Source organism: Narcine bancroftii, chromosome 13 (assembly GCF_036971445.1).
Source record: "Narcine bancroftii isolate sNarBan1 chromosome 13, sNarBan1.hap1, whole genome shotgun sequence".
Lineage (NCBI taxonomy): Eukaryota > Metazoa > Chordata > Chondrichthyes > Torpediniformes > Narcinidae > Narcine > Narcine bancroftii.
In genome coordinates, this window is record NC_091481.1 from 350,286 (window position 1) to 362,451 (window position 12,166).

The 12,166-nt window shown below is 41.8% G+C and overlaps 1 protein-coding gene across 3 annotated transcripts in view; it reads right to left on the reverse strand.

Moving 5' to 3' along the window:
- Window positions 1-12,166, reverse strand: part of LOC138749001 (semaphorin-3E-like) — a 107,892-nt gene that overhangs the window by 6,306 nt on the left and 89,420 nt on the right. For 2 of the 3 annotated variants that reach the window (XM_069910002.1, XM_069910004.1), the window contains 5 exons: window positions 11,368-11,599; window positions 9,910-9,998; window positions 9,784-9,825; window positions 6,684-6,850; window positions 1,904-1,968 (listed from right to left, as the gene is read on the reverse strand). In XM_069910002.1, the coding sequence (XP_069766103.1) occupies window positions 1,904-1,968; window positions 6,684-6,850; window positions 9,784-9,825; window positions 9,910-9,998; window positions 11,368-11,599 (595 nt within the window). The remainder of the gene's footprint in view (window positions 1-1,903; window positions 1,969-6,683; window positions 6,851-9,783; window positions 9,826-9,909; window positions 9,999-11,367; window positions 11,600-12,166) is intronic. The other variant, XM_069910003.1, reaches the window with a different exon arrangement.

Consider the following 12,166-nt stretch of genomic DNA (forward strand, 5'->3'; position numbering starts at 1 on the left):
GTGCAGCACCTCACACTTGTTCAGGTTAAACTTTGCTCATTTCTCCAACTGATCAAAATCCTGTTGCATCTTTTCACAACCTTCTACACTCACCACAACTCCACCAATGCTTGTATTGTCTGCAGACTGACCCGTCAGCCTACCTACATTTTCGTCCATGTCATTCATATACAGTATGTCATAAACACAAAGGTCCCACCATTGAATGCTTCTGAACTCCACTGATCACGGACCTGCAGTCAGAAGAGCTCCCCTCAACCACTAACCTCGATCTTCAATAGCCAACCCAGCTTCTGGATCACTCGACCATGAGGGACCTTGCCAAATGCTTTACTGAAGTCCGTAGTAGAAGCAACATTCATTGCCTTACCCTCAATCATCTTTGTCACCTCCTCAAAATATTCAGTCAAGTCTGTAAGAATTGCTGTGCCCTGTACAAAGCCATGCTGACTATTTCTAATACACCCATGTTTTCCATTGTAGGAGTAAATTTCATCTCTTTGAATCATCCACAATAGCTTCCCCTTCACTAAAAAAAGGCTTACCCACAATTCAAATGAGATACAGGCACAGGTGTCCCCACTTATCTCTTTGACTACCAGAGATGTTATAAAGACAGCGCTGATGCCTGGTGCAGACCCAGGACAGGGGAGACACAATGTTGCTCTGAAGGGTTCAACCGCCTAGTCCTAATGCCAGCATGAAACAACCTGTTAAATGAGCTGACAATGTTTGCAGGTCAGACACAACTGCAGGGTGTGTGCCCAAGATGGTGGCGCCTGTGCTTGGTAGCAGCCTTGAGAGGGTTGCGGACTCCAGGGAGTAGTGTACTGATGGAGGACACCAGAAAACGGGGAGAACGCTCCCCATTGAGAAGGAGTTGCTTCTCTTTCTTTCCAAATTAAGGGGGCATGGGGTCACATTCACCATTAGTTGAATAACTGTTTGATGACAGGCAGAAGGCAATCTTGTGGAAGTTTACATGTTCTGTATTATTACATGACAATAAAGGAATGTTGAATCCTTTATGGGCACCAGCAGATTTGTCAATCGTGACACTCTTTCCATCAATCTGTGTTTACTCCGCTCGATCCAATATTATTCTCAAGGGGATTTATTATTACATACTGAGTTGTTCTATATTCTCTCCTTCATGTGGATTCCAACATATTCCCTCCTACTGATATCAGACTTAATGATATCAGAAGTATTGAACAGTGCACAATGCTACCATTATGTTCATCATTCTGTGGGCTGTATTGTACATCCAACAGCTTCAGCTTCCTGCATATATTAACTTTGAGAAGGTTCTGGATTGAAAGAAAGAAGAGCATCAAATATCTGAGAGAGATCCAATAGTAAGTATGGAGAGAGAAATAGAAGCAATGAATATTTATTAAAACTTTTTTTGGAGTGCTCATGGCCATTTGTGTAATTTCAGTATATAATTTCTTTTTCAACTTTTCAGTCTGACGCGTGGAGTTTTCGGCAGACAAGTGAGAGGCCTGCTGATGCTGCAAACCTGAATTCAGCAGGTCGAGCCGGGTGGTCAAAGTTTCAGGTCCGAACCTTTCATCTAGTATAGAATTTTCTATCTGATATCCCAATGAGTTTTTTTTAAAATCAGGAGATTACATCAAAGAGAAAATGGAGTATTAATGGGAGGAAAGGAAGGTTGTAGGAAGGAGGATGGGTGAACACAATGATGACATTATGTAGAGCTGGAAGATTTAGTATCTAAGATTTTTATGCACTGGAAAATCTGAAAATTAAACATCTGTCACAATGAATTTAATATCTGTATAATATTTTAAGCGTCCACTGCAATAAAGCCCTCATGTCCATGGCTTATGAAAATAATAGAACCAGCATCAGGGTTGCCAACTCTTACGACGTTACGTACCATTTTGCAGGTCGAAGCATTGCCGTGCAACATCACCATGTCGAATATCTTGCCTGCGGAACCGCCTGAAAGAAGGAAGCCGACATGGTACTAAATTATCCCCTGGTCAAATCCTCCAACACCTCCACTGCACGTCATCTCCAACATATCTTTCAGAATTTAAGGCAATAAATCTCCATCTGATATAATTTTCACCAAGGCATATTGCAGGACATTGGTCTTCCATGTATTGGACCAGTCAACATGATGAGGCCAAGGCCAGCATCTATGACCCAGGTTGAATTTGGGTGGAATTGGACAGTGCAGGTTTAAATGGCTGCAATCAGCTTCCTACCACGCTATAAATAAAATATAAAATTCAAAAAATTAAAATAAATAAGATATATTCAGATGTGCAGAAAACAGGGGTTGATACTGATTAGTAAAATACAATGTCTGTAAAATGAAAATCATAATGAATATTGAAGCAAATATATGGTGAAGGGGATACTACATCCCTGAGCCCATCTATACATTCCAAAGCCCTGTGGGATGGGAGGTTAATTGCTGCTTTGATTGTCCTCAGTGACAGGTGAATTATATGGAGTTTGTGGTGGGGAGGAGCTTGTGGGAATATGGGGAGAATGAAGTGGGATTGGTGTAAGTAGGTGTTTGATGGCTGACTGGGTCTTATTAGGTTCAGATAGGGCCCTATGATCAACCCATCTAAAATTAAAGGGGTTGGGATTTTAGGGTAAGTGGGTAGCATCCAAATGGATGTCGAGACTTTTTTCACCCAGAAGGTGCATAAAGTCAGAAATACAGTGCTTGGGAGGGCAACATTTTCTGAAGTAAAGGCTTGAATTGTCAACATATGAAATACCGTGGACCATGTTGCTATGTAGCATTACTATGGATATGTACAAGATGGTGGATATAGACATGGTGAGCCAAAGAGCCTGTTTTTTTTTTCTTGGCCAAATCTGCAGAGTCTTGGCTAATTAGAATATTACAGCATATTCTTTGAGGCCCTACAGCCCCAAAGTTGTGTCAATCCATATATTTCTTGAAAATATTCTAACCCCTCCCTACCTCATAACCCTCTATTTTTCTTCCATCCATGTGCCTGTCTTAGAGACTATTTAAAACCCCTAATGTTTCAGCCTCCACCCCTACTCCAGTCAAGGCATGCCAGGGACCCACAACTCTTCTGTGGAAAAAAAGTTACTCTTACTGTCTCCCCTAAATTTCCCTCCCTTTGCTTGGTACACATGTCCCCTGGTGTTTGCTGATCCTGCCCTGGGAAACAGGTGCTGGCTGTCCATGCTATCTATGCCTCTCAGAATCTTGTTGACCTCTATTGTCTCCTCTCATTCTTCTACTCTTCAAAGAGAATAAACCTTGCCTCATGTTTCCCAATCCAGGCAATATTCTGGTAAATCTCCTCTGCCCCTCTCCATAGCTTCCACATCCTTCCTTTAATGAGATGACTAGAACTGAACACAATACTCGAAGTGTGGTCTCACCAGACATTTGTAGAGTTGTAACATGATCTCTCAGCTCCTGAACTCAATCCCCCATTAATGAAGCCCAACATCCCATAGACCTTCTTAACTATCCTATAACCTGCGTGGTGACCTTGAGGATGCATTGATTTGGATTTGGACCCCAAGGTCCCTCTGTTCATCCACACTATGCATTTTGGAAGTTAAACTGTGGCAAGAAATGTCCAGGTAGTTAATGTCTGGGCCCAGGAACAGAGAGACTAAGGCAAACAGGAACATTATTCCCTGATACAGGAACACAGTTCCCTATTGCAAGAACATGGTCCCCTGAGAGGCCCACACAGATATATAAATTTGTGAAGAAGGTGTTTGTCACACTTGCCTTCATCAATCGGACCACTAAGTACAGGAGTTAAGATGTTGCACTACACATGTATAAAATGTTGATTCTGTTCACTACTCGACAGGAAAGATGTGATTAATCTCGAGAGGGCACAGAAAAGATTCACAAAGATACAGAGTGGACAAGAGGGCTTGATATATCAAGAGAGATTGGATGGTCAGAGCCTGTTTTCCCTGGAATCTAGGAGGCGAAGAGGTGACTATTAACCCTATACTCAGCCTTCTGATTTGTCTTTCCAAAATTAATTGTGATTAATTAACTCCCATCATATCGTAGTTAAACAAAATTTGTCAGATCTTCCATCATAATCCAATAATTACAGCCTCTTTAATCCATGGAGCTTGTGTGGCTACATCACCAATAATAGTAGATTTGGAAAACTATTTGAAGAAAAATGTGCTGGGCTTGAAGTAAGAGCAGTCATTGGCTTAATTAATAGGACTGGCTTCGACGACCAGCTGAATAATCTTGGAGTGCATTGCATGTTTCTGAGGGAAGCAAATTGGTGCCTTAAATAATAATTGATTAAGCTATGAAACGGAACTGGAAGTTTATTCAAAGGGGTGTGGAGTTTATCGGAGGGGAGGCCTGAGAAGATATGGATGAACAGACAAAGTCCCTGTCGATCATGTTGGATAACATTATGTTCCTCATCTGTGGTGAGGATGCAATGCAATGTGTGATCTTCAACAATGCAGTGGAAATTCAGTCTGACCAGTTGGAGAATGAAACCATGAGAGGTGGGCAAGGATTTGAGTGGGACAGAAGATGGATGCAGTGCACCGGTGTGACTGGATTTGCTAGGTTTCGAGTCTGAGGCTGCTGTACAGCTAAATATTGTGATACCACTACAACAGTCCTGATGATGGCTTGAAGATCATCTCAAATTTAAACGTTACTATGGTGATAAGCAAATTGCTTTGGCCTGTCAACTCCATCTAAGGCACAGAAATGGGGGGTGAGATGAGGTGGTGGCATCAATCTCCTCAATGCACATCAGAACTTTCCATCTGCAAAGGCAATCCAAAAGTACCAAGGTTATTCCAGCTTAACACGAGAAAAGCAGGACAGTTAATTGCAATTCCCAAAGGATATTTTCATTTCAAGAGGCTGAAATGGTTAATTTTGTAAATCCAAACAGTAATCCTGAGATCTCCCAATGAATGAAGTCACCCACTGCTGACATTTCTGTGCGCATGGTGTCTGAAGCTGGCCTAGCATCAGATCAGGTGTGCTATTCCTTGGGAAAAGGGCTCATGTTGCCACCTGCAGGTTGACAGCACTTCCTGCAGTCTTGCACACATTGCAAATCTCTCCAACATCTTCATTTCCCAAGTATTTTTGCCATCATTGCAGAACAAAGGGAGGCTATTTCCAAGAATTCTTCAATATTTCACAGGTTACAAAGTACATCTATGTCTTGTACCAAGTCCTAGCATTGTTCTTCTTTGGCTTGGCTTCGCGGACGAAGATTTATGGAGGGGGTAAATGTCCACGAAAAGGCCCTGGGCTCACTGTGTTTATCTTGACCGTCATCCCCATCCACTTTCATCCAGTTGTCAATATTAATTCCATATCCTTCATGGCCAGATCATTCAAGTACTTGTCCATACGTTACCTAAACGTTCTTCCCGTTCCTGCCCACACCTCCTCTTCTGGCCACTCATTCCAGTTACCAATACGTTTATAAAAAAGTTTCCCTTCAGATTCTCTAAAATCTTTTCCCTCAACTTAACCCAATACTCTTTAGTTTTAGACACCTACAATGGGAAGCAGGCTCTAGTTATGTATGTTATCGATGCCTTTCATTCCTTTGTGTAGCTCGATCATATCACCTCTCAGCCTCCTAGATTCCAGGGAAAACAGGCTCTGACCATCCAATCTCTCCTGATATATCAAGCCCTCTAGTCCACTCTATATCTTTGTAAATCTTTTCTGTGCCCTCTCGAGATTAATCACATCTTTCCTGTAGAGTAGTGAACAGAATCAACATTTTATACATGTGTAGTGCAACATCTTAATTCCTGTGCTTAGTGGTCCGATTGATGAATGCAAGTGTGACCAACACCTTCTTCACAAATTTATATATCTGTGTGGGCCTCTCAGGGGACCATGTTCCTGTATCAGGGAACAATGTTCTTGTTTGCCTTATTCTCTCTGTTCCTGGGCCCAGACATTAACTACCTGGACATTTCTTGCCACAGTTTAACTTCCAAAATGCATTACTTTACCATCATATGACGCTGGAGAAACTCAGCAGGGCAAACAATGTCCTTTATATAGCTAAGGTAAAAATACATAACCAACTATTCAGGCTTGAGTCCTTCAACAAGGTATGGAAGAATGTCAGCAGACGTCCAATCAAAAGAGTAAGGGGGGTGGTGTGGTCTCAAAGTCAGGAGGTGATAGGTGGAGAAGGGGGAGAGGGGACAGCAGGGATCAAGGGGAGGAGGGACAGCTAGGTTAATAGAGGGGGAAGGGAGGGAGGAAAACTGGAAAGGGGAGGGGAAAGAGGAGACCAGGTTATCAGAAACTGGAAAAGTTGATATTAATATTACCTTTTCTATGTAAAGGACCCTGTTTGACCTGCTGAGTTTCTCCAGCATTATGTGTTTTAACTTCAACCACGGCATCTAGAAAATTTTGTTTTACTTTACACATCCTTTCTGTTCTCTATTTAATTACAGTCATATCCATAGATGGAGAATGATACTTAAAAAAAAAAACAGCATTTCAAATTTGTGCTCATGGGCCACCAACACAGTGAAGCTGGCAAATGCTTTCTGTAGATTATGCAGCTGGACACAGATCTCATCCCAATTATCCCCAGCACTGCAGCTTCACGTTTCACCACAGCAAACTTTGCAATAATGCCTGAAACAGAGGCAATTACCTTTTCATAGTTGCTGCATATGGGTAATACCTGGTGCAGGTCGCTCCATCCCACGCACAGTAAGGATCTCTGGCAAGGCAGCAGTCCATGCACGCAGAGCCATACATAGAGCACTGATGGATTTTCACCTGAGCAATGGCTGATTTTGATGCAATGTACAAATTTTGCTAAATTAAAATGAGAAACAAATTGTAATCAGGCCTGCTGAAGAGCTGATTCATTTGCTTAAAGTTGAAAATGTCAAGAGAAGCTGTTGGTAACTATGCAGAGCAGGACGAATTGATGAGAAAATAATTGAAATAGGTGCTCTGTGTTTGGGAGAAGCAGTGTGCAAAGCAGGAGCAGTATCAGTTCAAGAACAGGCAGCTCCATCCCTCGAACAAAGATCCAGCAGAAAATCAAGCTTTTTTTGGATTGAACCTGTGCACCTGTTTTCCACCTTCTGTTCTGCTCTCCTGCAGAAGCACGCACTCTGCAAGGTGAGGCTTTGTAAGCTGAGCTTTACCATGACATGGAGGGAGTGGTGTTAGATGAGTTTGCCACCAGGGAGACTCTTGAGTGCCTGGGGTGTCCTCAAAGTCTAATCGGGTGAGTTTTGACTCCACTTCCATGGATGAGAGAGTCTGTATTGTAAAAAATATCTGCAGCAAATTGCACCACAAAAGGGAATTTCATTCAATGGGTGATTTAATATTGTTAATTGTGACTGCTTTTTATAACTATATAAGAATTACAGCACAGAAACAGGCCAGTTTGGTCCTTTTAATCCATGCCGAATACCTAGTCCCATTGACCCACACCTGGTCCATAACCTTCCACACTTCTCTTATCCATATACCTATCCAACTTTTCCTTAAATATTAAAATCGAACCCAGATTACCACTTTGGATGAAAGCTCATTCCACACTCCCTTCTGAGTAAAGAAATTCCCCCTCATGTTTCCCCTAACTTTTCTCCCTTCAATCTCAATCCATGTCCTCTTGTTTGAATCTCCCCTGCTCTCAATGTATAAAGCCAATCTATCTGCCCCCTCAGAATTTGAAATACCACTATCAAATCACCCCTCAATCTTCCATGCTCCAGGGAATAAAGTCCCAGCCTGCTCAGCCTTTCCCTCCAACTCAAACCCTGAAACACAGGCAACATTCTTGTAAATCTCCTTTGCACTCTCTCTGTTCTGTTTTTATCCTTCCTATAATTTGACGACCAAAACAGAACACAATATTCCAAATTTTGCCTCACCAATGCCTTGTACAACTTCAACATGACATCCCAACTCCTACCCTCAATACTCTTATTTATAAAGGCCAACATGCCAAAAGCTTTCTTCACCAACCTATCTACATGTAACTCCACTTTCAGGGAATTATGTACTAGAATTCCTAAATCCCTTTGTTCTACTGCACTCCTCAATTGTCGACCATTTAATATTCATAACCTTTGCTGATTAGTCCTACCAAAATGTAGCACCTCACACTTATCAGAATTAAACTCCACTCTTCTAACTATCCTATATCCCACTGCAGGCTTTGAAAAGCTTCTTCACTGTCCACACCACCACCACCAATCTCAGTACCACCTGCATTCATACTACTCCAATTTACCACCCTATCATCCAGATCATTAATATATATTTGATAAACAACAATGGACCCAGTACTGATCTCTGTGGCATCCCTTTAATCACTGGTCTCCAATATGACAAACAATTTTCCACCACTACTCTCTGGCATCTATCATCCAACCATAGTTGAATCCATTTCACTACTTCAACATTAATACCTAATGCTTGAACCTTCCTAACCAATCTCTTATGCGGAACCTTGTCAAAGGCCTTACTGAAGTCCATATAGACAACATCCACAGCTTTCCCCTCTTAACCTTCTTAGTAACCTCCTCAAAAAAAACTCAATAAGATTTGTTAAACGGGATCTACCACGTGCAAAACCGTGTTTACTCCTAATCAATCCCTGTATATTCCATCTCTAAGAACACTCTCCATTAATTTACCCATCACCGACATTAGACTCCCAGGCCTATAATTACCAGGTTTACTTTTGGAGCCTAATCTAAACAGTGGAACAACATGAGCTACCTTCCAATCCTCTGCCACCCCTCCCGTGGCCAATGACATTTTAAATATTCTGTCAGAGTCCCCACTATTTCTACACTAACCTCCCCCAAGTTCCCAGGGAATATCTTGTGAGGACCCAGAGATTTATCCTCCTTTATTCTCTTTAAAATAGCCAAATACTACCTCCTCGATAATCTGTATATTTTTCCTGACCTCACTACCAGATTGACGCACTTCACCTGGCTCAATGTTTCTTTCCTTAGTGAATACTGAAGAAAAAAAATAATTTAAAATTTCCCCCATCTCTTCTGGCTCCTCACAGAGCCGATCTGTCTGATCCTCAAGGGGCCCAATTTTATCCCTCACTATTCCTTTAGTTTTAATGTACCTGTAGAAACCCTTTGGATTTATTTTTACTGACAATGCCGTCTCCTATCTCCTTTTAGCCTTTCTATTTTTTTCTTAAGACTTTTTCTGCACTCCTTGTATTCCTCAAGCACCTCACATATTCCCCGCTGTCTATATCTATTGTCCACATCCCTCTTCCTCCTAACAAAGTTCCTGCTATCCCTTGAACACCAAGGCTCCCTATATTTTCTAACCTTTAATCCTCACAGGGACAGACCAACTCTGGACTCTCAACATTTCCCCTTTCAATATCCTCCATTTACTTGTCACATCCTTCCCAGAAAATAAATGATCCCAATCCACACCCTCTAAATCCTTTCGCATCTCTTCAAAATTTGCTTTTTTCCAATCAAGAATCTCAACCTTAGGCCCAGCCCTATCCTACTCCATTATTAATCTAAAACTAATAGTATTATGATCACGAGACCCAAAGTGTCCCCGAACACAAACCTCTGTACCTGACCTATCTTGTTTCCTAATAGGAGATCTAATACTGCCCCTTCTCTAGTTGCTTCTTCTACATATTGATTTATAAAACTTTCCTGAAGATATTTGACTAACTCCAACCCATCCAGCCCTTTACAGGATGGGCATCCTCTACAGTAGCACAATCTTACCCGTTTAATGGAAATCTCCATGCTGATAATTGGAGTTGGTACCTGAAATCAAGACAAATATCCTGATTACTGGAGGCCAGTCTGATCACAACTCCAGCAGAGAAAGTCCAATCTGAATATTCTCACCTTAAATATCTGCAGTTCCTCTAACACCACTTCCTCCATTATTCCTGTTTCCTTGTAAATTACAACAGTCTTCAGCAGCTCCCCTGCATCTGTGGAAGAGTCAAAAAGCATCAACTAAACATTGAGTCGTGGACTCCATAAATCTTATGCAGTGGCTGTGTGCAGAGATTGAATTCAAAATGAGTGAAACCCATCAAATGTAACCCATCATAATTTACCAAAGTTTACCAGGACATTGCTTGGTTTTGAGGGTATGATTTATGGGCAGAGATACCCTAAAAGGTTAGCCTCCAGTTTGAGTTGGGGTGAAGAAAGGAGATTCAATGTTGGGATTCTTTTCTAGAAGATTAGTATATAAGAGCAGGGATGTGATGTTGAGACTTTAATGCCGAGGAACTGGTGAGACTTCATGTGGAGTACCGTGCACAGTTTTAGGCATCTTATTTGAGGAAATATGTGCTGTCCTTGGAGAGGGTTCAGAAATGATGCCAGGAATTAAAGGATTAGCAATATGTGGAATGTTTATCGGCTCTTCGACTTGTTGGAGTACAAAATGATGAGGGGGGACCTCAGAGACATTTTGAATGTTGAAGGGCTTGGACAGTGTAGATGAGGCAAGGATGTTTCCCATAGTAGGGGAGTCTAGGACAAGAGGGCATAACTTCAGTGTAAAATGGCATTAATTTAAAATAGAGATGCGGAAACATTTTGAATTTCGTGAGTCTGTGGAACTTTGTCACAGGCGGCTATGGAAGTGAGGTTGTTGGGTATATTTAAGACAGAGATTGACAGGTATTAGCCTAGTCAGGGCATCAAGGGTTAAGGAGAGAAGCCCAGACAGTGGGGCTGAGTGGGAGCATGGATCAGCTCATGATTGGAATGGCGGAGCAGACTCGGCTGATGGGCTTAATTCTGATTCTATATCTTGGTTTATCTTGTGAGATTGGACAAATTTGAATTGTTTGTTTCTAGAGGCTTTGCGGAGACCCGAAAGAAGCTTATAACATCATGAGAGGCATTGATAGGGCAGTCAGATACTTTTCCCAGGGTGAAAGTGGACACACCAGTGGACATGGGTTTAGGGTGAGGGGCAAGTTTAACGAAGATAGGCAGAGGAAATATTTTGATTGATAGCCTTGGAAGGGGCTGCCAGGGTTAGTGGTGCAAGCAGATCCAATAGTAGCATTTTAGAAACATCCAGAAAGACACCTGAATATCAAAGGAATGGAGGGATATCAATCAGGTACAAGCAACAGATTATTAGTTTGATTGGGCCATCATGTTCAGCATAGACATGTGGGCTGAAGGGTCTGTTCTGTTCTCTGTCTACAGTCTTCCCAACTGCAAGATTAAGACTGGTCATCACAGAAAGATGTTTGTTCTACAATTGCTTTGAGGGAAGGAACAGATGTACACTTCACCCTAATTCCATCAACACAGTCACCCGGTTCAGTTCACCTGTGCCAATAAATAAGACATCATATTGACCATCTTCAGCATCAACACGGTCAACGACTATGTGCTTCAGCTTGTGCTGCCCATTTGATCTCAAGAACACTGGTCTATTGTGTACAGGGTGGACATGTTGATACATCATGGGGTGGCTGCGCACAAACCGAAGGACGTCATCTGGGTAATCCTTGGTCGTGCGATATTTTCCTCCAGGAGGCACATTTATCTGGCTGGCACACTGCGAAGGATAAACTCGTTTCAGTTGTTGAGAAAATGTGCTTTGTCATTTTAATTTGTACTTTAATACAATATTCCAGTCACTTTCATACAACTGGGCCATGAAATCAAACGAATTAATTTTTTTTTCATTATTTTGCCATAAATTCTCTCCAGTTCAATGTACAATTAAAGTAAATTGAGTTTATTTTAGAAAACTCCAGCTTTGTTTCCGAAATGAGCTGTTGCAAACCACACAAGTTCTGGGTCTGTGTGACATGACAATGGGTTTGCAGGTCAGGCCGGCATGTATCATTCAGGTAAATCCATCAACCCATTAAATAAAAGGTCAATGCTGCTCCTTCAGTCTGTCACTATTGTGGCAGGAATTTCAGTATGGATTTGATTTGAGAGCATACAACTGTCAGAAACACTGCTTTGTGTAACACAAGTTTTTGTATGGTTAAAGTACCTCTTTTTTTCAGTTGACATGATGGGGTTTGCTCAATGTCTTGGTGCAACCCTGAATGATGGAACTGTAAGTTTAGATTCTGAGCCTGAACCAGACACTGAGCAGTGAGGAACTGGT